The sequence below is a fragment of the Malaya genurostris genome, chromosome 1 (assembly GCF_030247185.1).
Source record: "Malaya genurostris strain Urasoe2022 chromosome 1, Malgen_1.1, whole genome shotgun sequence".
Classification (NCBI taxonomy): Eukaryota; Metazoa; Arthropoda; class Insecta; order Diptera; family Culicidae; genus Malaya; species Malaya genurostris.
This window is the reverse complement of record NC_080570.1, coordinates 60,544,588-60,571,309: the sequence shown is the minus strand read 5'-3', so window position 1 is coordinate 60,571,309 and position 26,722 is coordinate 60,544,588. Positions and strand designations below refer to the sequence as shown.

Sequence of the window (26,722 nt, the reverse complement as noted above, 5' to 3'; positions counted from 1 at the left end):
CCTTTTCTGCTGCTCGCTCTGCTGTCAGTAATGCGAGATGAAGTAAGACCACTGAAAGAATAAAATAAAAACACTAGCGAATGGGTCCGCTGCAGACCAACCTTAGACCTTCAGTCTGAATGACACGATCGACTTGTAAACTTTCGCACATTCCATAGAAATCCGACAACACCGACAATGACATGCAGATGGCGCCTCGATCAGTTAACAGGTTAACATCGTTAAATTTGGGGCGGTAAATTCTCAGTCTCCGCCGCTTGAGCATCTTTAGTTTCGCAGATCAATATTATTTAATAGATAGTACTCTCACTACTAAACACACACTTGCCACACCTGCACTATCACTCAAAATATCTATTTCAATCTAATTTTTAACTACACGTATCAAACAACACATTGAAATTATACTTTTTTGAGAGCAGCACCAGGACACCGCATCGCATTCCCAGTGATGCCAATTCTTTCCCTTTCTTGTAGTGGCCGTAATCATGATGACAAACTCGAATAGAATAAATTTTCCATTCTGGAGTAAGCTTGAATAAAGAACAACACGAAAACCTCAATTTTGTTTTATTTAGGAAGGTGTTAGTATAAAAGAATGAATTTGTGTTATTTGGTTTCAATTGCCGCATAATCTCTACTATGTCGATTAAATTAGTCAATACAATCGATGTAGTAGAATTAATTTGTTTTCTCTTCTCAAAAAACAACAATGTCTTCGACGACGACTCTTATTACTTATTCAAAAAACTTGTTATAATCCACCTAGTGGTGTAATGATGCCTTTCTCATATTACTCGTACCATCATAAATATTACTGTGGAGTTCGAAAATCAACTGTCAATTGAATAGAAACAGTGAAGTTTGTTCGAAAGAAATCTAGCACAATCTACGAATCAAAACACGTTATATGACCGAAACTGGAAGTATTACCCACAACAAACTTAGGCATTCTGTACGAAACCATGATACTGTGGCCGATGTGTGCTTTGTTTGTAAAGGCGAGTTGTATTTTTTTTCTTTCGTGCCAGCTCGTACCGATGTGTACACTCTCATTGAACATAACTCAAAATTGAGTGACACATCACTCAAATTCATAAAAAGTGCACGTACTCTAAACTTGAGTTACCACCTATCTACTCATTTTTGCGCTAAGGGACGAAACACAAACACAAAACTGACCTGACGCCACACACGCTCAGTTCAGATAATCGTTCCCTTTTTTTATTCCGTACAAGGTTCCTTTGAACTATTCGGAAAACTGAACGTGCATGGGCCGCTTTACAGCGATGATTATTGGATTCATGCTTCGAATACATACACAAAACGATAATACTAATACAGAAGAAAACGTGTTGCTTCGAAGACAGCAGATGACGATCATCGCGAATTGAGTTTCGATGATTAACACAGTATGTATATTCATTTCTCATTCACTCAAAGTATGATTAGGGCTCCCTATTTCATCTCATTTGTAAGGACGTTACCTTAAATACTTGATTTAGCCATCAAAATCACTACGATTTTTTCATATTTCGGCTTAATTCGCCTTGCTCCACATTGGGAATTGATTCACATTCCTTGGAAATTAAAATAATAATTAAAAAATCTGCTAAAAAGCGAAAGTAAAAAGTTTTCCGCTTTGTTTTCAAATTTTAAGAAAACTTAATTTTTGAGTTGTTTGTGGTTATCGCACACTGTTCAAAATATTATCCTGAATTCCTGATCATATTTTTGATGAAATGGTGAAAGAATTATGTTGCTACCATTAATACAAGTCGAGATATTCACGATTAAGTTCTGCCCATTCTTCCATATGGCTAATTTTGAAAAGGCGCCCCATAGTAAAGTAAGTCGTATTCACGACAAAACACTTCTGATATGTTCACTACTATGTTCCTAATTTCATCTCAAAGGTTTTGTATTCATCCTATCGTTGGCCCTTTATTCATCCCATAAATTAGCAATGGCGACAGCAATCAAAACCAAAATATTGCACTATCGCTCTCTCAGGTTCAAAATGTCAGAATTTTCCTTAAAAAGGGCCTAATGCCAACTATGACACAATACACGATATTTAAAAAAAAAACAGTTTGGAATCATTTCGATGTTTAAAATTTTTTGGATCGTTTTTATTACCTTTCGTTTCAAATTACTCTGCAGTTAATTTGGAGAGCTTAAAAAAACAAAAAAAGAATTGTTGCTATTTAGGCATTAGCCCTTCTAAAAACAAAATGTAGAACCAGAGATGCCATTCATACAGATTTATCTGTATTGTAAAGATTTTTGCGTTCGCGTTCGTTAAATCAGATTAAAAAGTGAGAAGTAAAACGTTAGAGTTTTCTCTCTGAGTATCTATTAGTATTTGATTACAGTACTTCTTTAAAAGTTTATTAATCAACGGACAAATCACATGTTAAAATGGAAATCTTTTGTGCAAATGTTTGATGATGAACACTGATAAACATTTATATTAAAATTTAAAACCAATTTGAATTTGATTTGAATTTGAATTTGATTCACATAGCAGATACATATTTATATTTTCTATGAAAATATCTGGCATCTCTGTGCACAGCCGATGAAACACACACATTTAACAGTGTTATGGTGACGTATAGCGGAAAGGAACCAGTGCTACTAGATTTGCCACAATGGTTATTTGATTAGTATTTAACACGCTCTATTTGGTAATATTAGAATCCGAAACAGTTTTATTTATATATAAATATCAATGATATAATTAAACTAATGTCACGAAAACCAAAAAATACTTGTTGATGATAATTCAAAGAAAAAAAAATGTTTTATTCAACATTATGTGAAAACTTGGCAACCTTGCGATACGAAATGAGATGAAAACAAAGCGCAATAAAGTCAATTAAGTGCAAATTTTCATCTCATATTTTTCATTGCTTTTATTGCTTATCAGGTAATTTCAGAAGTCTTTAATCGTTGAATTAACAAGTGGAAAGTGAACATTACTAACTATAAAGTCATCCAACATTGAATAGTGGTGCAATTATGTGAAATAGTCATCATGTTTTGAGACGAATCGATTAGTAAATATTCAGAAACATGATGAATTGTAAAACTTCAGATGAAAGTGGTTCCTAAATCGAAAAGTGAGTTTATGTTAAATGAAAAAAGCGATCGTTGAAGGGTTTTTAACTATTTTGTTCAATTGGAAAGTGTGGCAAAACCTAGAATAAATGTTTTAAAACGTTCCACAGCTTTGTTTAGGTACGTTTAAAGATTTGATTAATGTTCAAAGTTATGAGGTGAAGGAATGAGATGGAAATTGGAGCTGAGATTAAATAGGGAGCCCTTACCCTAATTTGCCTCATGATGGATGATGCAACTTACGTTAACTTCAGTTCAAGTTCATGTTCTATGTTCTGGCGGATGCTCGAAAGACGAAACTATGGAAGCTTTCTGATAAGTTCCTAATCTGGCTGGTAATTTTCGAATGTGGTATAACGAGCGCACCATTTCTTGCCATTCATTCATGATTCACAAAGAATCAACTCTGATTTGGCCTGATCTAGCATCCTGCCGCTATGCTTGAAACGTGTAGAAATGATATCGAACAAAGTTTGTACCAAAAAATATTGGAAAATTCTGGTTAATTTTGGAGACGAAAGTTTGCAAACATCCCAGAACTAATTAATTCACTCACAAACAATTTAATTCATTGGAAAAATCAGTGTTCTTCGACACTATATCCTTCTTGTGAATACACTAAAAGGGTTTCCGTTAATTTGTCAGAGAGTGCAACTCAGTTGCCGGTTATTAAAGGCAGATAAATATCAACAAGTCCCCAATCACGTAGGCCTCTCTACCTCTACCTGTCCGACGGCTTCCCAGTGACCGTGTCCGGATGATCCGTTTTGTCCAAGATCGTCAGTTCCGATGGAATAGAAAAATAAACACCACAACAAAACAGGCATGGTTGGAGCCTATTTTTACCGCGCTCATTACTTAATCTAGATCTCGTAGGACTATTTTTAGCGTTCGGGTTCGTTTCGGCGATCGTTCGGCAATCGCCACCCGACGGGCCCCGTCGGGTGGGACTAAGTGCGAACTTTGCGCCACTCTGCCGTTGAATTATACTGCACTGTCCGGCCCGAGTACGGTTCAGTCGGCGAGTTTAGCTCATCGGATGCGTGAAGTCTGAAGGAAAACGGTGGAAAATCTCCTCCCCATACGGAGCACTAAAAGGCAATTGTGAAAAAGAAATAGAGTGAAGTGAAAGTAAGTGGCCTAGCTCGGCGAAGAATGAAATTATTCCTAATACGGTGTACGGTGGGTGGATTTTCAGCTGGAATTTGGTGGTTTCGAAGGTCTCTCTGCAAGGATTAATGAAGTTTTTCTGGATTCTATGGATCCCTTTGGATTGAGTGTTGCTTGGAATGGTTTTTGTACTTGAACGAAAAGAAGTGAAGAAAATTTTCCATTCTGTGATACCATATATAGCATAAAATATCCTATAGAGGATTTTTCTTTCCAAAGAGAGACATTCTTTCCCGTTGAATCATCGATTATTACTCAGTCATTTATGAACGAATTTTCTAGAAGATGAACCAGCCTGTGTTTGGGTGGAAAATTGTGGCAGTAAGTGAAAAATATTCGCTTCAATGCCACCTAAGCCGCGAAGGTGATTTCGTCACCTTGTACTAATTTGTGTGTCAAATGTGTGGGCAGAACAACGGGGTGGTGCTAGATTGAAATGAGAACAACTTTTGAATTTTCTCGTTGACAAAACCGGTAATCGTTGGAATTTATGGTAAAGGTTGTATAACTTGAAAATGTCAATGGATAGAAAAAATCGTTACATAATCCTCGGCCGCGAAGAATTTCCGATACCCCGGCAGTGATAGTGTAAACATTGTGGGAAACCGAAACTGAATGTTAGACTATTAAAAAGATGGTATTAATAGAAAATTTGAAAATGTCTAAAAATAAAAGAACAGAAGACTCATTCTACTGTCGGATTTGCTTGCGAGTTCGGAGAGTTGAAGTATTTTTGGAGGAACCTGTTGGATATTGATGGAAAAAATGATCGGTTTTATGTAACTGAAATAGTGCCTGAAGTGTGGGGAAAACTGCTTTTCATTGTTGTAGAACAAACCCTTTACGTAACAGTTCAATACCGTAGCGAATATTGAAGAAAAACAAGCAAAATGTGATACATTTGACGATCAGAAATGTAAATTTTTCCCACCAGATGCCAGTGGCGTGACCGGCCGAAAATCGGACACCCACAACTGCATGCTGGGATGAATGGTGCCGATGAAAATTATACCGATGTGATGCGCAAGTGTAGAAGATTATGCGTGCGTGTGTGTTTGTATGTTGTGGGATGAAAAAGTGAGAAGAAATAGAAAACTTCGGATCGGACTCGAAACTGTGGAAAACTGCGCTGAGTAACTGTGGCTTTGTGGCTTTGGCGGCTCAGCGGATAAACGGATACTGGTGCGAGGAATACAAGAATAGAAAACTTGAGTAACGCACGGTACTGTTAAAACATTTTGGACAGTTCGTGTGTGCACTACACAGAGAGAACGAGAGAGCTATTGTAATGCCGTTTGCCGAAGGATTTTGAAAAATATGTTATGATCAGTAACTTTATGAACGTTTTTCTTTCGATTTCGTGAACCAGCTTACGGATGTAAATAAGTGTTAAGTGCACCATCTCCTGTAATGTCTGCCAAAACAGTTCGAATAAGTTGGAATTCAGTATTATTTAGATTCCAGGGTTCCCAACAGCGATTCCGTTGTGAATTTTTTACTTGAGTTGGTGTTCTTCAAGCGTATCTGTTGTACTGTTGGACCAAGACTCTCCCACAACAAGTCAAAGCATGGTTTAGAACCTGTGAAACGAGTTTTCTTCTGTTAAGCAGTAAAACATATTGTCAATAATTTTGTTGATTTTTGTATGCTCGCGAATTCAGCTCAGAATGTATTTTATTTTGCCTACATTTTTGTGTAGATTGATGAAATATAAAATAGTTTTGATCGTTCGACGACCCCGATTCATTACTTAACCAGACTCTACTTTTACTTTTATCATATAGAGAGGGTTTGAAATCACTGTGGAAACTGTCATATACCAATCGACTCAGTTTGAAAACGAAACGTATGTTATGTGAAATGCGAAATGTAAGTTATGTGAAATGCGAATTTCACAAACTTAGATTAAAAAAAAAGGTGAACACTCGATGTCCGACCAGGAGATAATGTGGGTATGGTGGGTAGTTGGAAACAATCGGGAATTTTCGAATGGTATTTTGCCCCACTCGGAATCATAAAAAAGTTTTCAAATTTGCCGCGAAAAATGTGAGCGTCTTTTGTATACGAGCACCACATTCGTATTTTTTTCCGCATGCCCATTCCAAGTAACAAATTGAATTCTTTTTTGTTTTAAGTAAATTTTTCAAGGATTTTATTATAGATACTACAATTAGTAATTGTTTTACGACAAATTTAACCAATGCAATCTATTGCAAGCCATTTACTTTGCAGAAATAAACTTTTGTTTTTAGAGAATGTGTTTAGTTGACCTGGACACAAACCAGAAAAATTTCAATCTAACACGAAATTCTCATTGGCAACTAATTTCGTGATTAAAATCAGACAGTTTGACTCTATCTATTTGTTATCATCACTGCTGAAAGAAAGCACAAAGAAAACAAAAACAGAATTGGTTTTATTAAAATGTTCATTAGCCAAAAACTCATGAGAAGTGTGAAAGCAAAACAATCAATTAAAAAGTCTTGCTGAAATTGCTTGCATATTGTTTTGATGTTTTTCGCATGTGTTACGATAAATCTGAATTTCTAAACCGTAAAAATGCCGTAAACTATTAGTGGAAAGTGCAGGGTCGTTACGGTCACGCGGATTTCGCGCGGTTTCTGCTCAGATTTTGGTGCGATGGCGCGGATTTTGCGCGAATTTCAAGTAACCTTATTGCACATTTGAAATGAAACCCCCAAAATATAATGATGCATAAACGTTTCAGCAATTGGTCCACCCAAGTAGCAAATGTAACTTAATGAACTTTCAATTGATGTTTTACAATTGATTTAGAAATGTTATTTACGTTAGATATGTTCAGAAAGATTTTTAAATATTTTAAAATTGGTTGTGCAACTTATCACTGTTAAGTTTCACAATACTTATCATCGCAACTTATCAAAAACTTTCCAAACGGCTGTCATAATTGTAGCGGACACAATATACGTCGAAATTGCTTTAAATCTCTTGTGGAAGAAAAATTAGTGAAATGATTGATGCTCTACGCAAGGCAAAAATGATTAGCCGAATTGATAACCTTGCTGTAAAAAATATGTTTCTGCTGAGTCCGCATAGTTTTGGCTGCCTCATGAATTTTTAACTCAGTGTGTGCAGTTTTCTTCAGTTTTAGAAAAAACAATGATATAAAATTCAAAACTTGCTAGAAAGTTGAGTAAGATTTATCTGTTTGAATTGAACGCAAAACTTGCAGACATGACATTATTATCATAAAAGGTGCAGGAATACAGTATTACATACGCAATGAAAACAAAAATCAATCAGATAAATTGTATTCGGTTTTCATCTCGCGAAAAAAATAAGCAGACCTGACATCACTTTTCAAAGATATTGAACGAAAAGTTAATGTCATCATAGTTACTCCTATAGTCAAGGATGGCTTTTATCGTATCAAAGAACGTTCTCTGGCAACTCTTCAACGATTGAATCAGTGCCATCAAAGAGAGTTGGAAATCATCGCAACAACAGTAACCCGGCATGGCTCATTTAACATAGAATCGACACCAGTGCGAGAGCGAATTTCTCTCGATGACATTTCTGAGAATCAAAGGTTAGCAAGTTGCTGTGGGGATCTTCTCTGAAGCAACAAACGGTCACTTATTCTCGTTTCGCGATCCGATTCTATACAGGCAGTTGATAATTGCGATAGAATCATTTTACTATTGCCGCTTATTCTAATTATGTACTTATAACCTTTGTATAAGTTATGTCTATGAAAATGTATGTGAATGCTCCACACAAGGGTTTTGAAATATTGCAATCTAGTATGAGAATCATCAAGTTGAATCATCGACTCGATTTTCTGCGATAATTGTCAACTTGCGATTCTCTCTTGGGAAACTCCACTCAGCAACGATCATTATCAGACTGTAATTTATTTTAAGGGCCGTGAAATACTCAATGAAATGGAGCGAAGGAATGTAGAAAAATTCTCTCGCGGTTCATGCATTGAGAGACTCGAGTTCTTGTAGCGTCTTCTACACTGAGCTAAATTTTCTTTTTCACATTATATGATATTCTAATGATTTTGTACTATTAGCATTTCCAATCATAGTTACAAGATGTGTTCAACATCATGTCAAATATATGAGATAATCTTATGAAACATACAACTCTTCTTAACGTTATTTTTACAGGATTTCCATATAACGAATGAAATTTCCAGTCTGAATCAAATTTATTGGCGCGTCTTATAACCATTACTAAATATTCGCCAACATACATTGGAACAATTCATGAAGCGCATATTATATTCACTTCGAATTTATTTAAATAGGTTCATATATACCATATGACTAGTTTTATAAAATTTATAATTTATACATATATATATATATATATATATATATATATATATATATATATATATATATATATATATATATATATATATATATATATATATATATATATATATATATATATATATATATATATATATATATATATATATATATATATATATATATATATATATATATAACTTTCAATGGAGGTCATACGAATAGCAGATAATTGCCAACTACTACTTTTCTTTGAGGATTCAAGCTTTACTAGTATTCCGTTCGGTAAGGGAGCACCTCATGATATTTGCGAAAGAGAAGTGAGATCCCGAGACTGAAAATAAAAAAAAAAATCTTACTAGACGGATAGAGTAATGAAATGTACCGGATATATATTTCATGGTCCGTTAACGCATATCCTTGAACGAAGTTGGATGAGCTGTCTTGTCAGCGATTTAAAATTACATTGAGATGCGGAACTTCCTGAAAAAAATGGTCTGGAGCAGGAGGACACAACTATTCACGACTTTCATCGGATTTCCATATAAATTATATGGGATATTTTTATAACTTTCATTATGATAACGTCCATTTAGATTTGACGTACACATTAAATAAAGATTATAAGTTTCCATATAATTTCTATGAATTATATTCTGCATAAGATTCATATGACAAATCTAATGAATATAAATAAGATTTTCATTTCAGTGTACTGGATTGAAAATGTTGTATACAATATAGATAGCAATATAGCAGCTTCTGTCAAATTTTCGGCAATCACCAACACTGCCTATAGTTATATTTTACCGCTTGTGCAACTTGTTTTTGCAACTCCAGCACACGGACTTACCAAAATAATACCTACAGTGCGTATCACAAAAGTCGGGTCCGCTAAGATGAATGACTATACTGTATTGTTGTTTAATTCAACTAGAAGATTGAAACTGATAAAAAACAAAACGTGGAGCATTTCTTTTCGAAATATTAACATGTTAATGTTTCCTGTTTTTAGATAATATATGTCATTACGTTGGGTGAACCATTTTCTATTCAACTCATTGTTACCATCGATGCCATATTGGAAAATATTCAAGCAAAATTCATTTCGAGATTTTTCAGATTTAATTACACATTAGTTTAATCAAAATCGTCTGAAAATTTTAAGACTGTTTGAATACACATATTTTAAACACCATTCCGATGATTCTCATTGAAAATAATAGACTGTTATTTTCACAGTAATTGGTGCACAATCATTAAAAACGCGTTAATTCAAAGGCGCTTGAAAATTTCGGCCGTACAAATACATGTTTCAGCATAAAAATGCAGTTCGTTGTCGATTTTTCAATTACAAATTATTTTATAAGATCCATGTTTGTGTTAAGAGCAGTTGTATTGAAAACCAAATGTGAAACTTATTCATTAGAAATTAAGTTTGCATGGTTTTGTAAACGTCATTCCATTTCTTGTTAACATTACGTAGTAGTTCTCACGAGTTTCACAATTGTTTTTTCACTGATTTTATAACTGCCTTTTTGATGGGATCCAGGCATGATTGTTTGTATCAGTTGCACAATCGTTGTGAATAAATGTTCGTAATACCGGATGAACTTGGAGATATGTTGCACAACACAGAAAAATTTCGCTTTTTCCATAACACAACAGTTATCAGAATAGTAATATAAACTAACTTGATAAATTGCACAATCGGTAGAAAATACAGGACAGCAACTTAACATGCTACTTGGGCAGCTGGCCGAACCTTTGCACCTTGGTAAAACCAAAGTTTTCGAGGAGGCGGCTCTAGCAAATGTTTTCTTCAGTGAACAAAACTTCGATTGTATTCTCTCCGATCTCGAGTTCTAAAAACTGCTATTTCAGCAGAGCTGTTATTTTTTTTGCTGAAACTTTTTTAACTTTTTTCAAAATTACAAAATTACAAATACAATTTCATAAGGGGACGTGTATAGCGTGATGGGTTAGTCAATGCCTTTCACAAAGACAACCTGGGTTCAATTGCCAACCTCGCACATAGGGTCAGGAAGTTTTTCTGGCCCGAAGAGGCGAATGACGTTATGGTTAAAACCTCAGAGATATCAGATAGACATAGACCAACTAAGGACATAGAATTCGATTTATTATATTTATTAGAGTTCTATTTCACATTTATTCATCTACACAAGAACCTGAATTATGGACATTCAGGAACTGAAACTGAATTCGAAACCATAGACTGGCTCTGAATTCAATGTTGCCAAATTCCGGTTTGAATCTAGATCAGTAATTCAGTTGGTGAAACTAGCTCTAGAACAGCGGACTCAACAAGAATTTCGAATTACAGTTCCAGAAACCAAGATCCAAATTCAATTTCAAGCATGCAGATTCTTAATTCTGGAAATGAATTCTGAAACTGAATTTATGAATTAATTTCTGAAACTCAATGCAGGAATTAATTCTGGTTCAGAAGACTATTAAAAAATTCTGAAATTTTGTTTCAAAATCCAGATCTAGAATTTATATCTTGAATTTTGTTCCAACGTATCGCGAACTTTATGTAAGGTATCAGTGTACAACTTTGCTTCCGTAGTTTTTTTTTCCAAAATTAAAAGCTTTATTGCGACAAAGTGCTTACAAATGTATTATTCAAAGTATTGTCCGTCGACAACTAGCGACAACTTTCTCCCATCTTTCCGGCAATTTTCGGATCCCGGCTCGAAAAAAGGAGTCCTCTTTTGACGCTATCCATGAAGCAATCCATTTTTCCAACTCATCGAAGGATTGAAAATGTTGATCTGCCAGACCGTGTGCCATCGAACAGAATAGGTAAAAAGGTGCGACATCTGGGGAATACGGCGGGTGGGGCAAGACTTCCCATTTCAGCGTTTCCAGGTACTTTTAGACCACTTCGACATCGAAATCACCATTTTTAAAACGTTGAAAGCACTCCCGATACGTTCTTTTACTCAGGGCAGCGTCACCGTAAGTTTCTAAGAGCATTCGGTGCGCTTCAGCTGCATTTTTTTTAGAATTGTAATTGGGCACATAAACAGACATTTTCGAGCGTGAATAGTACGAAAACAAGAACAACTGTCACTGAAACGGCGATGACAACAGTGCTGTCAACTGTTTTTTTCCAAAAATCTGTATTTGTCGAAAAAATCTATCTGTACAATATCTTTCTCGAAAAATCAAACATCAATTTAGTGCGAAAACTGATTTTGCGACAAAAAAAAAAAGGTCGCTCGACCTGGTTTACCCCTATGGAATCCAACACAAAAACTGAAAATCAGTATTTATCTGTATGAAAATTGAAATATCGGTATTTTGAGAGAGCATATCTGTATTCCTGTATCGAGTCCAAAAATCGGTATAAATACCGAGAAATCGGTATAGTTGGCAGCGCTGAATGACAATTCGTTAGGCACTGTACACACTCACTTTAAAGGCATTATCATCTATGTATTTTGACCAGCCTCAGCCTGTACAGCCACCTATCGGAAAACGGCGGAAGCAAAGTTGTACACCTGAACTAAATTCAGTTCCAAGTACCTGTAGAAAGGTACTCAGGCAGACGTCCAGTCCCGTCTAATGCACAAGAAGAAATGATCGGTTTTTGACCTTCTTTATACTCGTAAAGTTGAAAATCGGGATTGATATGTGCCTGACTAGCTTAAAGCCGTCGCACGAGTACAAAAAAAAACTAGCGTCATGAACTTTTCTCATTGTTTTCAAAAGTTTGAGAAAACTGAAATTTTGGTTTATTTATGGTTATCTCACATTGAATCATAAACGGTTGACCATGCTTCTGGTGGCACGGAGAAATAACTATGTTGATGCATTTTGTAAGGGAGTGTTCGGTTACCGGCACCCTTTTCTTTTAAGCTTATAACTTCTGACTAAGTGCACATTATGCAGACATTTATACATCAATGGAAAGCTAAAGTCCCTAGTTAACAACTGAATAAGAAACTAAGTTGATTCAATCGATTGATAAAACTTTATTATCAATTTAGTAAAGTGATAGATTTTGGCAAGACGACGTATTCACGCCAATAGTTTTATAAACACACACTTCGCGTGTTTTAGTTTTCAACTTCGCGCGTTTTTGTTTTCGACTTCACGCGGATTTCGCGCGTTTTGATTTTGAAAAAAAAACGAGAACCAGCATAGCCGGAATCAGGTTGTCTATTGAAAATGGCTACAGGTTGGAATAGTTTCGAGGAAAGTTAAGAATTTCTTCACGTGTTTTGTTTCCGCTTCAAGTGACGGTATCCAATTTTTAACACACTTCACCATATGATTCCGGAACCGGAAGTCGGATCCGGATGAAATTTGGAATTTTTGTATGGGACCGTCAGACCTCTCATTTGAATCTAAATTTGTTGAAATCTGTCATACACACATACAGACATTTTACGTACTCGATGAACTGAGTCGAATGGTATATGACACTCGGCTCTCTGGGCCTCGGTTCAAAAGTCGGTTTTCACAGTGATTGCATAATTTTTCTATATGAGAAAGGCAGTAGCCATTTCAACTTGTCTCAAAAAATAACTAACTAAAATCAGAAAATCAACTCATTTTTCCGACAAAATTACTGATTTCGGTCTTTCTGTGTACTATATTCGTTACCATTAGAATTTCGCAGGTTCAAATTCTTCATACACGCTCGTTCAATGTTACTCTTAAGTGAGTACAATTTCGTTCACTTTCACTACAAGTGGAACTACTGTTCGATTGTCGCCTGCATAGAGTTGAGTTGGCTTGAAGCCGAAATTTTTGATTCTTTGGTTACTTTTCGCTTTCGTTGCGCCATAATCATATACTGTGTGCATCAAAATAGTATGAATGAAGCTTTGTTGGCAACAACGCCACCACAACAAAAAACGTTGGACTCAGGGACCAGCATTCATAATAGGGAGTTTATTTAAAAATTACTTTTTTTTGTTTCAATTATAGAGGTTTTAACCTTGAGGTCATTCACCTCTTCGGGCCTGAAAAGCTTTCTGACTCAAAGTGTGGGGTTGGGCATCGAACCCAGGTGGGCTGCGTTAAAGGCATCGAATAACCCATCACGCCATATCCGCCCTGCAAGGGTAAAGCTATATTTACTCAATTTTGAGTGAAGATAGTATTTGTCAGATTCTGAGTAACGTATACTTTTCAAATAGTAGTCAAAAATCTCTAATTGCTTTTACTATCAAGTTTTTCACAATTTACTTGCACAGCGTTTCCAAAGCACGGCGATTAAATTGTTTTGTCAATTTCGAAACAGAGTAGAAGTTACTTAGTTTTCTTAATCAATATATTTGAACTAAATAAGCAAAAGAGAGTTGAAATGGCTTTCTTGATAGTTAAATCGTAGGACTGTGCAGGTTTTTGATTCGTCGAAATAGGCTATTCATGATAACACTCGAAGAGTTGATATTAAAAACGTCGTTGTTATAGCAGTTGGGAGTGTCTTCGACACTAGAATCAAATACAAATTATAATACGGAATACTTCGACAAATTTTCAAGGACACATTTTGCATCGTGCGGTACACTGTCATGATACACTGTCAGAGTGACAATGTACTTTAAAGAGTTTTCTATAAAACTAGCAATACTGAAGGGTAAGAACAAGTTCACCATAGTTACTGTTTATTATAGGGAAAAAATAAATAAACAAACAGTTTTTATCTGATAATCAAGATCACAAGCGAAATGTAAGTTAAAAATAATCTAGAATGGTTAAGCCACCATGAATATACTACTAGCTGTATTGATATTTGTAGATTCGTGGGTGTTTGTGTTCATTTTTCATCTTTTGTGCTAGTGCCGGTGATATTTAGACTGATTGTTGCAGTTTAATACAGGAACGATAAACATAAACAAACAAGTTTGTTTTGCACCGTAGCAACTAGCATAAAACGTTGCCAGAAACGATCTCCTTCCACATTTTCAAACTATCGCAATGAAAGGGAGTAATTTGCTAGGCTTACTTGTTCAGGCTGTGAACCAAACATTGGCGGTTCGTTTGTATGGGACTTAGGGGTATTATTATTTGTATTTGCTAGAATACTATTACATTTATGAATTTAAATATAGGATAATGTTTTGGCTGGAGTTTATAATAAATATGGAAACTAAATAGAGCGTTACTAACCGGAGCCTCAAAATTGAATGGAAGGTACTTATACTTTGTTAGTATTACGTTTCCATGTAGATTACTAGTTGTTTTGGTGGCCAGTTTCATTTGCTGTGAAACAAAACTGACAGCCTAAAAACAACAATAATCAATTGCGTGTTTAAAAATTTTACCCAGCGAACTCTGAAAAACATACAATATTCGAGTTGTGTTGCGATCGCGGGCAGTTCCGTGTGACGGGGAAAGTTCGCGAAAAATCTTAACATGTTTAAAATCCAGTCTGATATCTCGTGATAGATTTCCGAGCTACTTCCCCTGAAACTCTCAACTTGACACAAAAAAAATGAAATTGACATGACATGTGAATCAATACTAATTTGAAATAGAGAGTCATTGAATTGAAAACTTTTTCGAACTTTGAAACCATCATCGAAGTAAAACTATATTGGAATCCATTGATTTATCAATGAATAAGACCGTAGACTTAGTATTGCTTTTAAATAAACTAATGTAGACAAATAGATAAAATGAAAACGAAAGATGAAGAAAATGGATCTTCAAACAAACAAAAAAACTGATCAAACAATGGAAATCAAAATCCATTTTTCTATGAAATGCTTTAAGTAAAAGACTCAAAGTCTATGAGAAATGCTGATGAACAAGAGAAACTCTTAGTGCTGTCGCCTTTTACAATATGATCGCTGGAAACTTGGGTAACACACGACCTCTAGACTAGTTTTGTTAGGAGAAAAATAGAAACAAAACGTTATCAATCTCCTGATGGACGATAGTCTTCACATTATGCATGAATAAACAGTCAACACATACAAAACAAAACGTCATTGCTTGTACACCTGTCATAGTTCGTGTAGGAAATTGGCTCAACTGTATTTCTCTCGAGGTAAAATAAACAAGCATTATTTTTAAACTCAAGTGACTCTTTAGTATAACTGAATCCAAAATTCGTTATGATTGAATTAATTTAAATCCTTGTGTATGCGGAAAATAAATCTGCTGAAAGAGCTCTTTGTTATAGAGGGAAAGTGTGACCAAAAAACACTACAAATAAAACAGCTCACGCTGCAACAAATGTTAAAACAGTTAGAGATTTATTTGAAAATAATTCATCTGATCTGATTTGACATGGGTTCAGAGAAACTGAATGAAATGTGAATTGCTGTGCAATCGCAGTTGGCCACAAATCTAGTTCGGAATAAATTCTGAAACATTGCTCAATGGACGAAATGCAGAATTTAATGTGCAATTATGTACGAATTCTGATTCAATGCTGACTCCAATTAAAATTTCTTGAACTTGATTCAGAAATGTGTCGGCGAGTGAGAGAAGGCGGTAATAAATCAATTTCAATTGATTTTGATTGCATATGCGGATGAAAGTTGAGTTTACTTAAATATTATAATTTAAAATCGATTTTTTTGCGATGTATTGAACTATTTAACAACGAGGTCTTTCTTGAATTCGATCATACAAATTTGCTGAAAACCAGCAAAAGGGCTTACCTAAGGAAGCTTGTAAAGAATTCTAGCATCCAGAATAAGTCTGCCTGAATTCCGGGAGCTATCAAAATTGCGCTGGCAGAATTCGACGTTAACATTTCAAATGGGCCTATATCCTTTCACTTTCGATTATTTCTGCGGTATTATACAAATGTTCGTTGACTATTTAGTAGAAAGCAAAATGAATAATTTGGGTGTTGGTAATGTCAGAGACATAACCGCGAGATTGATGTAGGACTGCATTTGATAAGTGTATAGATATTTTGTTTGATACCGTTGTGATTTTGTAGTACTGAAAAGGACAATTTTGATTTGCAATAAACTGATGATTTTCCTTCCTTCGATTTGCATGGAAGTAATCTTAATAGTTCTTTAGTTAACATTTAGAGCCATTAGAAAGGCTGTTTTTGTATAATGTTTCCCATTGTTGTCCACTTTTTGTTTTAATTTTCTCCAATACATATGACCAGCAGTTGGACAACGCAATTGCTCTTGTTTGAAGCGAAACTCAAACTGCGAACGTCCAACAGCAGATATGCTCACAGAACTAGTTGTTGTTTTTCTGCGTTTAGGCTCGAGGAACGGATTCTCATTTTCGCCATTGACTGCAGCACCAGTTGAATGTGGCCGGGTGTAGTTCCATTGTCTTGACAAAGATGGAGTCCTACACACTCGATGTGTCTCCATTCATGGATTATCAAAGACTAAAACTAGCAAACGTGCAACAGGGTCTATTTATAGATTTGGTTGATTTTGATTCTTCGTGTTTGTACCTACTTTTTCACTATTTAACCAATGTTTACCTAATAAACATGGTATTAACAACAATCTTACACCTTCTCCCATTCGTTTCGTGAAAGAATTAGAGAAAATACTGAAACAGGGAAAAAGTTATTAAGGGCTGAGACCAGTATATTTTAGGGTGATTTAGAGGGCTATTTTCACGCTTCAAATCTGATTTTCTCAGGAACGGTGACGAATATAAAAACACCCAACTGACAATCTCTTAGAAAATCAGTTTAGATTATTCTGTGAAAATTTCAGAATGATTCATTGACTTTAGCGGTTGAAAAAGTCTTTTTTGTGAAGAAAGAACCGCATAGCTGAAAACGCCGTCTTTCAACTTGTTCATTGAATATCTCGCCTTCAAAAGTATGGATCAAAAATCTATCCTGACAATGTCTAGATAATTTAATTTAGATACGATTAGTGCATAAAAACATATGTGTTGCCGCAATAGAAATGAAGTGAATGTTATTTTTGTGAAGGTAAGTCGATTTCTATAGACGCACCATTTTTATCTCTTGTTTCTTAGTAACGCAACGAAACATGAGAAAGAAATAAGATCAGCTCATAACGGCTGCCAAACAAGCGGTAGCTTTATTGGATTTTATGTGATGTAGTCAAACTTGTAACCGAAAATATCAAAACTTTCTTGGCCACCCGGCATGGAGAAAAATGTAATACGCAGAGCGAGCCACGTGGTTATACGCGGCCTGCTGGCCTTAGTCCTTAAATCAAATCTGGAGTAATTTCGTTACACATTCGTGGGGTGAAATTTTGAAAATGCACCCATGTGAGCATAGTAAAGAAAGACGTAGTCCTGCGTCAAAATTGACACTCGGTTTTTACACAAGATTAATATTTGAAATCAAAGGAATTGCAAACTCGTTAAGCCGAAAAATATTCGATGGGGATTGGGGTAACACAAAAAAACTTATCATTTTTAAATTTAAAATAACACAATCCATAATTTGGACTCTAACTTTTCCACTGAAGTGTTGAATCCCAGTTAGATTTTATCAAAGTAAAATATTTGGTTATTCCATATGTTTTTCTATTCAAAGAAGCACTATACTGTTGTTGTGGTTGTATGTCATGTCATTCTCATATTGTGTGATGTTACACAGGAGCTCTTTTAACACTGTTATAAGTAGGTAATCAATTATGTCCAGGGTCAGTTCGCTTTCACATCTCATCCAAGTCAGTCGATAAAACAAAACCGCTTGGGCCCGGGACGGAAGAAATCAAGTACAGTATTGTGTAGTGAACAATAGAACGACCTCGAAATGAGTGAACCAAACAAACAAAAGCTACCGCCGACACGAAAGAATACAATTGTTGTTGACTTCAGGCAGTGCAAAATTCGACCTTCGATACGAGAACTTGAAGGTTTGCTTAAGGAGCAAATGCATCTTGACATTAAACGTGTGCATTTACTTCAATGCAATAAGACCAATAATGTCGTTTATATCCAGTTTTATAAAGAGTTTGATCCAATTCAATTCGCAAAAGACAATAACAATGTGCACAATGTGGAGCACGAAAACATTAAGTACAACATTCCAGTATATATGGAAGATAGTTCTATAGAAGTGCGTGTGCCGAAGATAAAAACGCTGCCAAGTACCGCATACACACAAAATCAGCTGTGTATAAATCAGTAATCAGCTCAGTACTTCGATCTGTCATAATATTACTCAATGCCGACGTTCGGCGAAATTCACCAAATAATCCGCAAATATATAAACGTTCCAAACGGATAAGTGTTACTGTTTCATGTCAGTACATTTTATTAAAGATATGTGAAGGAAGATATTTTCTTCCAATCAATTAATTTATTCACGCGTGATGAATGATGGTTACTATCCAAGAATAGTTTACATAAATATAATGATCGTATATCTTTCAGTTGTCATTATTAGCGTTCCAATTGCAGTAGAATATGGGATAATCAATTATTTCATTAGAGTGCTGGAATGAAACCTGTAGAAGTATTTTTAAATAAATTCATCGAAAGAGAACTTACCGTCTTATAATTATTACTTATTTTTTCCAAAGTATTGAATTTGTACAGACCCTCAGCTCAACTTGGAGCAAATTCAATCTTCAGTTAAGCAACACCATCGTATGGAATCACATTCAACATACCATGTCCATTGTATGGGTGCGCAGTGCTGCTATTTTCGCGCGCACGAATTTAACATTTCGACCGTCCCACGACAAAAGGGCCTAACTGCAAATGACAGTTTCTCTTTGTTTGCTTTTTCTTTCACGATTTACCGAACTGATTTTATATTTGACGCTTCACTCTTCGCAAAGCCTCGAAGGTAAAACTACAAGCTTCCGATTTATATTGGAAACCTTAGAGAATTTGCAATAATGGCTACGTAATAATCAAAAGAGGAAGTAAACAAAGAAAGGCTCTCATTTGCAGTTAGGCCCTTTCGTCGTGGGAGTATCGATTTCTCTCCCCTGCTTCTATGTACGAGATTCTAAGCGGACTCGCCTGAGTGCGCCATGCTCGCAAAAATAGATGCAGTCAATTTTTTGTTCGGGAAATGTGAGAGCTCGATATCTTGTTAACATGATGTCTTTGCTATATGCCTAAGCTTGATTTATGATGCTATATATGTAAAAATCCACTTACTCCTACTATTACAGCTATTCTATGGACAAATATTCGAAACTTTGTTACGCTCTAATATTATAATAATTTCAGTAACTCATCGACTGAACATTTCAGAATTTTGTTTAAATTGCCTGGGAATATCTCATTTCAAAAAGTCTATTGACGATCTCCATATAATAAGATAATCTGTAGCAATTAGGTTATGACATTATTTATAAGAGTTATTCAAGTTTCAAATCGTCCAATAATGTTTTTGAAAATGTAAGTAATACAAGAAAGGCATCATTACACCATTAGGTTGATTAAAATAGCTTTTTTTTAGTGAAGATTAAAGTTATTGTTTTTGAGTCATTCTATCGAAATAATGTATAACATACTTTGTTCACATTTTACTGCTCTTCACTTTGCAAATGGATTAAAGTGTATTAGGTCAATGCTTAAATCAGTTGGATGGAAAATTGTGTAAAGCTACCATTCCAATATAAAATCGGATCCCATTACTTGAGAGCCGTTAGTCTTCATTAACAAATCTGCTCATCGACTCAAACATAGGATCATCTCACTTTGGCAAAACAATGCGCATTTTGCGCATGTATCGTTGAATTTCTGGTAATTAGATTCATAGTTAGTTATATACACGCAAAACGAAGTGTGAATAATAAGACACATTTAGTATAGCTGAGTTCTATATCAGGTATTGTTACGTTATTGCGCGATTTGCTATGTAGGAAAGCCAAATAGTGTAGCTCAGGCGAGGGATATATCCAAGTTAACATATCTTGTGTAACTAAATTTTCATTTCAAATTTAAATAAACATCAGTACGAAAACGTGGTACATCGGAGAGTCGTTTCTTCTCACTCAACTCCGACTCGGAGAAATGCATTTGGTATGCGTTGTTGCGCTGAATTCTGAATGGACATTTTTCGCCTACTCAGATTTGATTCGGAGTTGATTCCGAACATTTTTCATTCAAATTCGACTCATTCTCGAACTAATATGTTGACAGGAATCCTCGTGGAATTCACAGTGCTACTCTTTCGGTAGCAAGGAATGAACTTTTAATAGTTTCAAGTAAACCGTACGGTGAAAATCGAATCGATAGAACAATGAGGATTTTCTAACAAAGGTGAGACACGTTTCAAGCATCTAAGTTTAAATGATTACGAAACTCGTAATATATATTTTCCTTAAGTCGTCTCAACGAAAATATAAAAACGCGATTTTTTTTAAACCACCCAGTCGTTATGATGCACTATCCCTAATCCCTGACTAACTATCCGAGGAATTTCTTCTGTAGTGTTGATGTAAATACCATTTAATCATAGCTAGGTTGAACACCTACAACGTTGGGGCTATTTTTAAAAGAAACAGTTACTAAATTATTTGCATTTACGTCAGCAACCGGGAACTGAGCATCACCACGAGAGCCAATTCACGTGGCCGGGAGGATTCATCTCGGTGCTATTCGTTGGTTTGGTGCCGGGAAGAATTATACCCGGTGATGCATGCTTGTGGGTGGAAGTTTTCTCTCTTGAGAAGAAAGTAGATGCGATAAATTCTAGCTTGAGCGGGATAAACTCGGACGCGCGCGTGAGGTTGTTGCTGTTGCTCCATTCCGTCGGCTTAGGAAAGATCGGTTATTTTCTAATCCTAATAGATTTAACGATTAGGAAAGTTTATTTCCGAATTCCTGATGTTGGCTGAATATTGGTTCTGTTGCCTAACCGATGGATTAGTACGAAAATGTGGTATGAGCTTCATTTAAGCCTTAGTTTGTGCTAATCTTAGCAGTCAATAAGCGATGTACACACCGAGCAATTTTCGTGGATCCACAAACATTTCGTGGAAAAAATGGGTGGGATATTGATATTATTACTGCAACGGTATTCGAAAATATTTTAATCACTATTCAGTGACTATTACGATCACTTTCTGTACCGTCCTTGACTTTGGCCGAAACACCCATCGCATACAGTACAGAAACTGCACCAAAATAGAACGTCCAATTACCGTGGTACATATATCGAGTTACAGTTACAGTGGGACATATTTAAATAGACATTTTCCATGTTCTTTGATCCCACGTGCTGAATCGACGTAATCCGCCGACGGGAGCCAACACTGTCCATTCATAAAACGCGTCTTCCTGTCCAATACCAAACCGATTATCCACGGCATTTGGCAAGATGAAGATGAATGTGGACCGTTTCCTAGACTAGTCTATTGGCTGGTGGGTTCTGCGCATGCCTCAATGTCCAGGTTTTTTTTTGAACGAATCGGAATTAGTCTATTTGCATTTTTGAGCACCTAAATCATCGGTGCGCCGTTCAAGAGGAATTACATCATCGAAAACGGCAGAAGCAACAACAATGCTTGGTGGTTTATTTTGAGCTGCCTTCGCCCGTTTCTTCCACTTTCTTTCGCGAAGGTTACTCACAGACAGGTTGTTAGTGGGTGGCGGTAGTGAAAATTTCCTCTCAACTCCTCTCTTAGTCATGATAAATTTAGAACGACGCGCTTCGGTAGACGAAGGACAACCAAGCCCAAGCAGAAGCGACCGACTTCAACTGGTGTGGTTTTACCTTGAGAAAATGCGTCGTCGTTCAGTGCTATTATTGGTCATGATATTTTATTTCTGTTTTCGTCGATGGAAGCCGTTTACGTGACGGCTATTTTGGGGATAAAAATTTATGACCGAACTCAGTTCCTCTGGGAGCGACCGACAAGCGTAAGTATAAACAAATCGAATAACGAGCACCGGATATTGTCGGATAAGTTTTCCCGCATACCGCCGCTATTTCGCAAGGCTGAAGAAAATGTTGACCATTCACAAAATTGAAATGAGCATTTTCAGATTAGTCTGTGATTGATGGCCACGGTACAGGAATTTTCGAATGTTTTTTTTCAGGTTGAATAATTTTTCGATTTTACTTCGGTCCGGTTACTATTTTTTATAATTTTAAATGAAACTAAAATCGAATCGAATCTACAAGATTGTTTCCGAATTTCCAGCCCAACGAACCGCACCATTTTATTTACTATTCGATTCTAAATTTGATTACCTTTTTTTCTATTCTCAGAACGGAAACGTAGCATTTGAATCTTACAACAGTGAATAGCACAGTGACAGAGTTATTCAAGCAGAGTCGTGGAAAGCCAGAACTGGTGGAAGCAATAGTCCGCTTACGAAACCGAGCCGATCTTTTCCTCCGAGGAAAGTGAAACCGCATTAAGGAGGGTTAACCTCTGCGTAATCAGTGTAAATGTTCGTGCAGCCGGGAATTCGCAACTAAGCAAGCCAAATCCAGAATAGTTGTCAGTGTTTTCCGAGCAGTGATTTGTGCGTGTAGGTCATGGCGGACCTTGACTTTGCCCCTAGCTTCACCCAGAAGCCTCAGCTGCGCCAGGAGGATGACGGGAATCGCTTAGTGTTCGAGTGTCAGTTGATCGCGAAACCGAAACCAGCAATCGAGTGGTACCGCAGTGAAGAGCTGCTGTCACAGAATGCCCGCACCAAGTTCAAGATCCAGTCGTTCGGTGAGAACAAGTACTTCGTGGTACTGGAACTGGACGACGTGATCGACACCGATGCCGGTCTGTACAAGGTCAAGGCCAAGAATCGGATGGGTGAGGTGTCCGCGTCGATCAATCTCAACTTCAGCCGTAAGTAGTTTGTTTCGAGTGTTCTTAGTTCATGTTTTCATGTTCAGTATTTTTTTTTAATGACTGTCCTTGTTCAGTGTTTTTGTTTGGAAAGCTACCGTCACATTCGTCACAATGTGTATTAAAGGTGGGGTAATAATTGATAAAGGGATTTAAAAGGGTAGAATATCGTTGAAATATTTGAATTTATTCTACAGAAATTCAATGAGAACAAGGTCATAGTTCGATTTTCGTAATAGGACTTGTTCGTGCATTATAAGTCATCTCAAAACCAATTACAGTTACTTGAGTGGCAGGCTGCATGAAGATACTACAAACTTTTGAGTTTACTCCAGCTAATTTTGTCCAAAACTTTCGAAATTGTTCTATAGTTGCAGCATGTGGTTTATATTAGGAGATTTTTCTCAAGAAGAACCCAATACCACTAGATCCCAAAAAAAACTTTGACGTAGTGACAAAATACCGAATCAAGCCAGAATAGCGAGGGAGCGTCATGGCTGCGTAAAAATGGTAACAATCGTTTCCACAGGCATTCTTCACGGTATATTTCCTTGTTTACCGTTCCGGTAGTGATGAAGCTACATATTGCCAGCTAAACTAAATATTTTTTTGGGAAACTTAACTATTTTCTTCGTTCTGAAATGCTCCTCTTCGCCGTTACTGAAAGATCTGGTCACTTGTGCAATATTGGCTTCAAATTCACGCCCTTCTGGTGGTTCTTAAGATCCGTTTTTGCTCCGCTCCCAGCCTTTCTGACTGTTGTCAAACGTGTTTCGAAAGATTTAAGATCGTTATAGATAGTGCTTGCAGGAAAACTAAGATTTTTTTGCAAGTTTTCTTGCTGACAGATCCTGATTTTCATTGCAAACGCACACAATTGCTTTTCGCACTTGCGTTTCTTTCGACGCCATCTTCGATATAGAAGCTTGTAGTATCACCAAAAACAGACATACGTTAAGCAATTTGCGAAGTGTTTCATGCGTTGATAAAGTATTTCCACAGATATGCGTATTTAGGGACGCCCCGATTTTATCACGAACACGCCTTATTTGATGGAATCTTTCTTACTTTGACTATCTGACTCGTAAACAATGAATAACTTTTGAACCGCTGAGCCGGTTGGGCTAGATTTTTATGATTTTTTTTTGTAAAAAGTCTAAGCCGGCGAGGAGAAAGTAAACCTTCTAACGTAATCTTCTGGAATATGATATATGGAACTGTTTGAAAGTTTCTAACAGCATGCGCTATTTCCATCACATATTTTTGCTCAGCGTTTTTTTCGAAACCAGCAATCGGTAACCGCATTTGGGAAGACCTTTCAAAGACCAAAAGGGGGTAAAATCTTTTACAGAGTTGGTCTTGAAGCCAGCATTTTAAAATTTCATGTCGTACCATTCGATGGAAGGATTTTTCTGAGCTCAAAGTACGCCTCGGCTTTCAATTCAATGTACATGAAAATCATTTTTACCGTTGTTTTAGGAGAAATCACTCATTGTCGAGCACTTCTATAAGCTACCCAAAATTAGGTCGTTATCAACTCAAACTTTGACTTGATCGCAAACATATGATTTGAAATTGTCTTATACACTTCAAAATCTCGGATGAAATTTGAAATTTTCAGTTCACATACAGATTTGATTTAAATGATAAAATATGAGTAAATAGACTAATAATACAGCTTTTAATCATAATTTATCAAATAATCTCAAAATCCAACCATAAAAACAAAAAAATTCTTAATTATGATAACAGTACCCAACCTCACTTCTTCGAATTTGATATTTCATCTTACGATTTCTCCATAAATATCAATCAAACATACAATGGAAAGTTACTGAATCATTGATGATTGATTTTTTCTACCAAATTTTTACATCTTTTTGTATGTTAGTATTCGATTCATGAGCAAAAAAAGCCGGCATTTTTTTCGAATCTTCAAGCAAAATCTGAAAATTATCACCATCGCTTAGTTCAAAGCTCGCCACTCAAGCAGCGCAGCGATCGCAAAAGAGTTGGTTGGTTTCTTCAATAGCAACCCTCTTAGAAAAAAAGTTCAACGGTGATCCTTCGTTGGTCCAATACGTTGGGTCATTGGTCCAATCAAAGACATCATATCAACAAGATATCCAGCTCTCACATTTCCCGAACAAATCATTAGCAACATCCTTTTTTGCGAGCATGTCGCCCCCAGGCGAGCCCGCATCGAATCTTATACATAGAAGTAGGGGAGAAAAATGTCAAATTCGTGCGCGCCAAAATAGCAGGGTTGCGCACCCATACAATTGACATGATATGTTGAATGTGATGCCGTGCGATGGCGTTGCTGAACTGAAGATTGACTTCGCTCCAAGCTGACAGGGTCTGGTCCAATGAAAGTCCAATCAATTGGCACATTGCCGCAAAACTGAACTGTAGAGGCGCTGCTTGTTTAGAGATGATACTTTCAGCAAGAGCTGTCAAATCGGTAGGAAATTTTTAATTATTCCACCTTTTCAACGATTTCTTATAAAAACGGGCAAATTCATTTGTAAAATCATAGTAGAAGTTGAAAAAAAGTTTTTACTCTGAGGTGGTAATGTTGATCTTAATTCATTGTGTGAAATCTACCGTTTATTCAGAATGGCGCATTAAACTTGGTTTTATACCATTTTTCAAATGCCTGGAAATAACAAATAAAGTATGAAAAATAAATAATACTCTATCGCTATACATTCTAGTTCTCGAGAAATCAACATTACAATGATTTCTGCTTAAAAAATGTTGATCGGAGAAAACCTAACCTTACCTAATTTCACATATTTCTTAAGATTTTCCATATTTAATCGTAGTTTACACCAAAAAAAGGAGTAGTAATCACTTTGAAATTGATTTTCTTCTACTCCGAGTATACTTTTATTGCTGATATTTATTTGTACTATTGAATAAACGATAAAAATGTTGCAAATCACTACTGCCGATATGAAAATTTCCGAAAGAATTTTCCTTTTCTTGGTTCCATTTTTCATTGGCAGGTGTCGCTACCGGTAATTCAGTTTTGCGACAATGTGCCAATCATTCAACGGAAGGCAACACGGGGCCTTCGTTTGCCGATTTTGAAACGGACCGTTGTACCGAACAGAGATGCCATTTATACAGATTTATCTGTATTATACAGATTTTTACATGCCCATACAGATTTCATACAGAATACAGATTTTGTACAGGTTTTTTAAACTCAATACAGATTTATACAGATTTTTCAAAAAAAGGAATGAATAAAATAATTTTGTTCATCTGTGCTCTCTTTGGTAGTAGTGACGAGATGAGAGATTTGTAATCAATCGACGAATCACGAATTGATCTAAAAATCTTTAAATGGTGTTGATAGTTTAAGTTGAGCGCTGAGATCCTACATCAACT

The 26,722-nt window shown here is 36.1% G+C and overlaps 1 protein-coding gene across 8 annotated transcripts in view; it reads left to right on the top strand.

Moving 5' to 3' along the window:
- Positions 1–4,124: 4,124 nt before the first annotated feature.
- LOC131440205 (twitchin) overlaps positions 4,125–26,722 on the top strand; it is an 81,321-nt gene continuing 58,723 nt past the window's right edge. For all 8 annotated transcript variants that reach the window (XM_058611275.1, XM_058611281.1, XM_058611278.1 and 5 more), the window contains exons 1-2: positions 4,125–4,254; positions 22,741–23,323. In XM_058611275.1, coding sequence (XP_058467258.1) covers positions 23,014–23,323 — 310 coding nt within the window. In that variant the 5' untranslated portion in view covers positions 4,125–4,254; positions 22,741–23,013. The remainder of the gene's footprint in view (positions 4,255–22,740; positions 23,324–26,722) is intronic.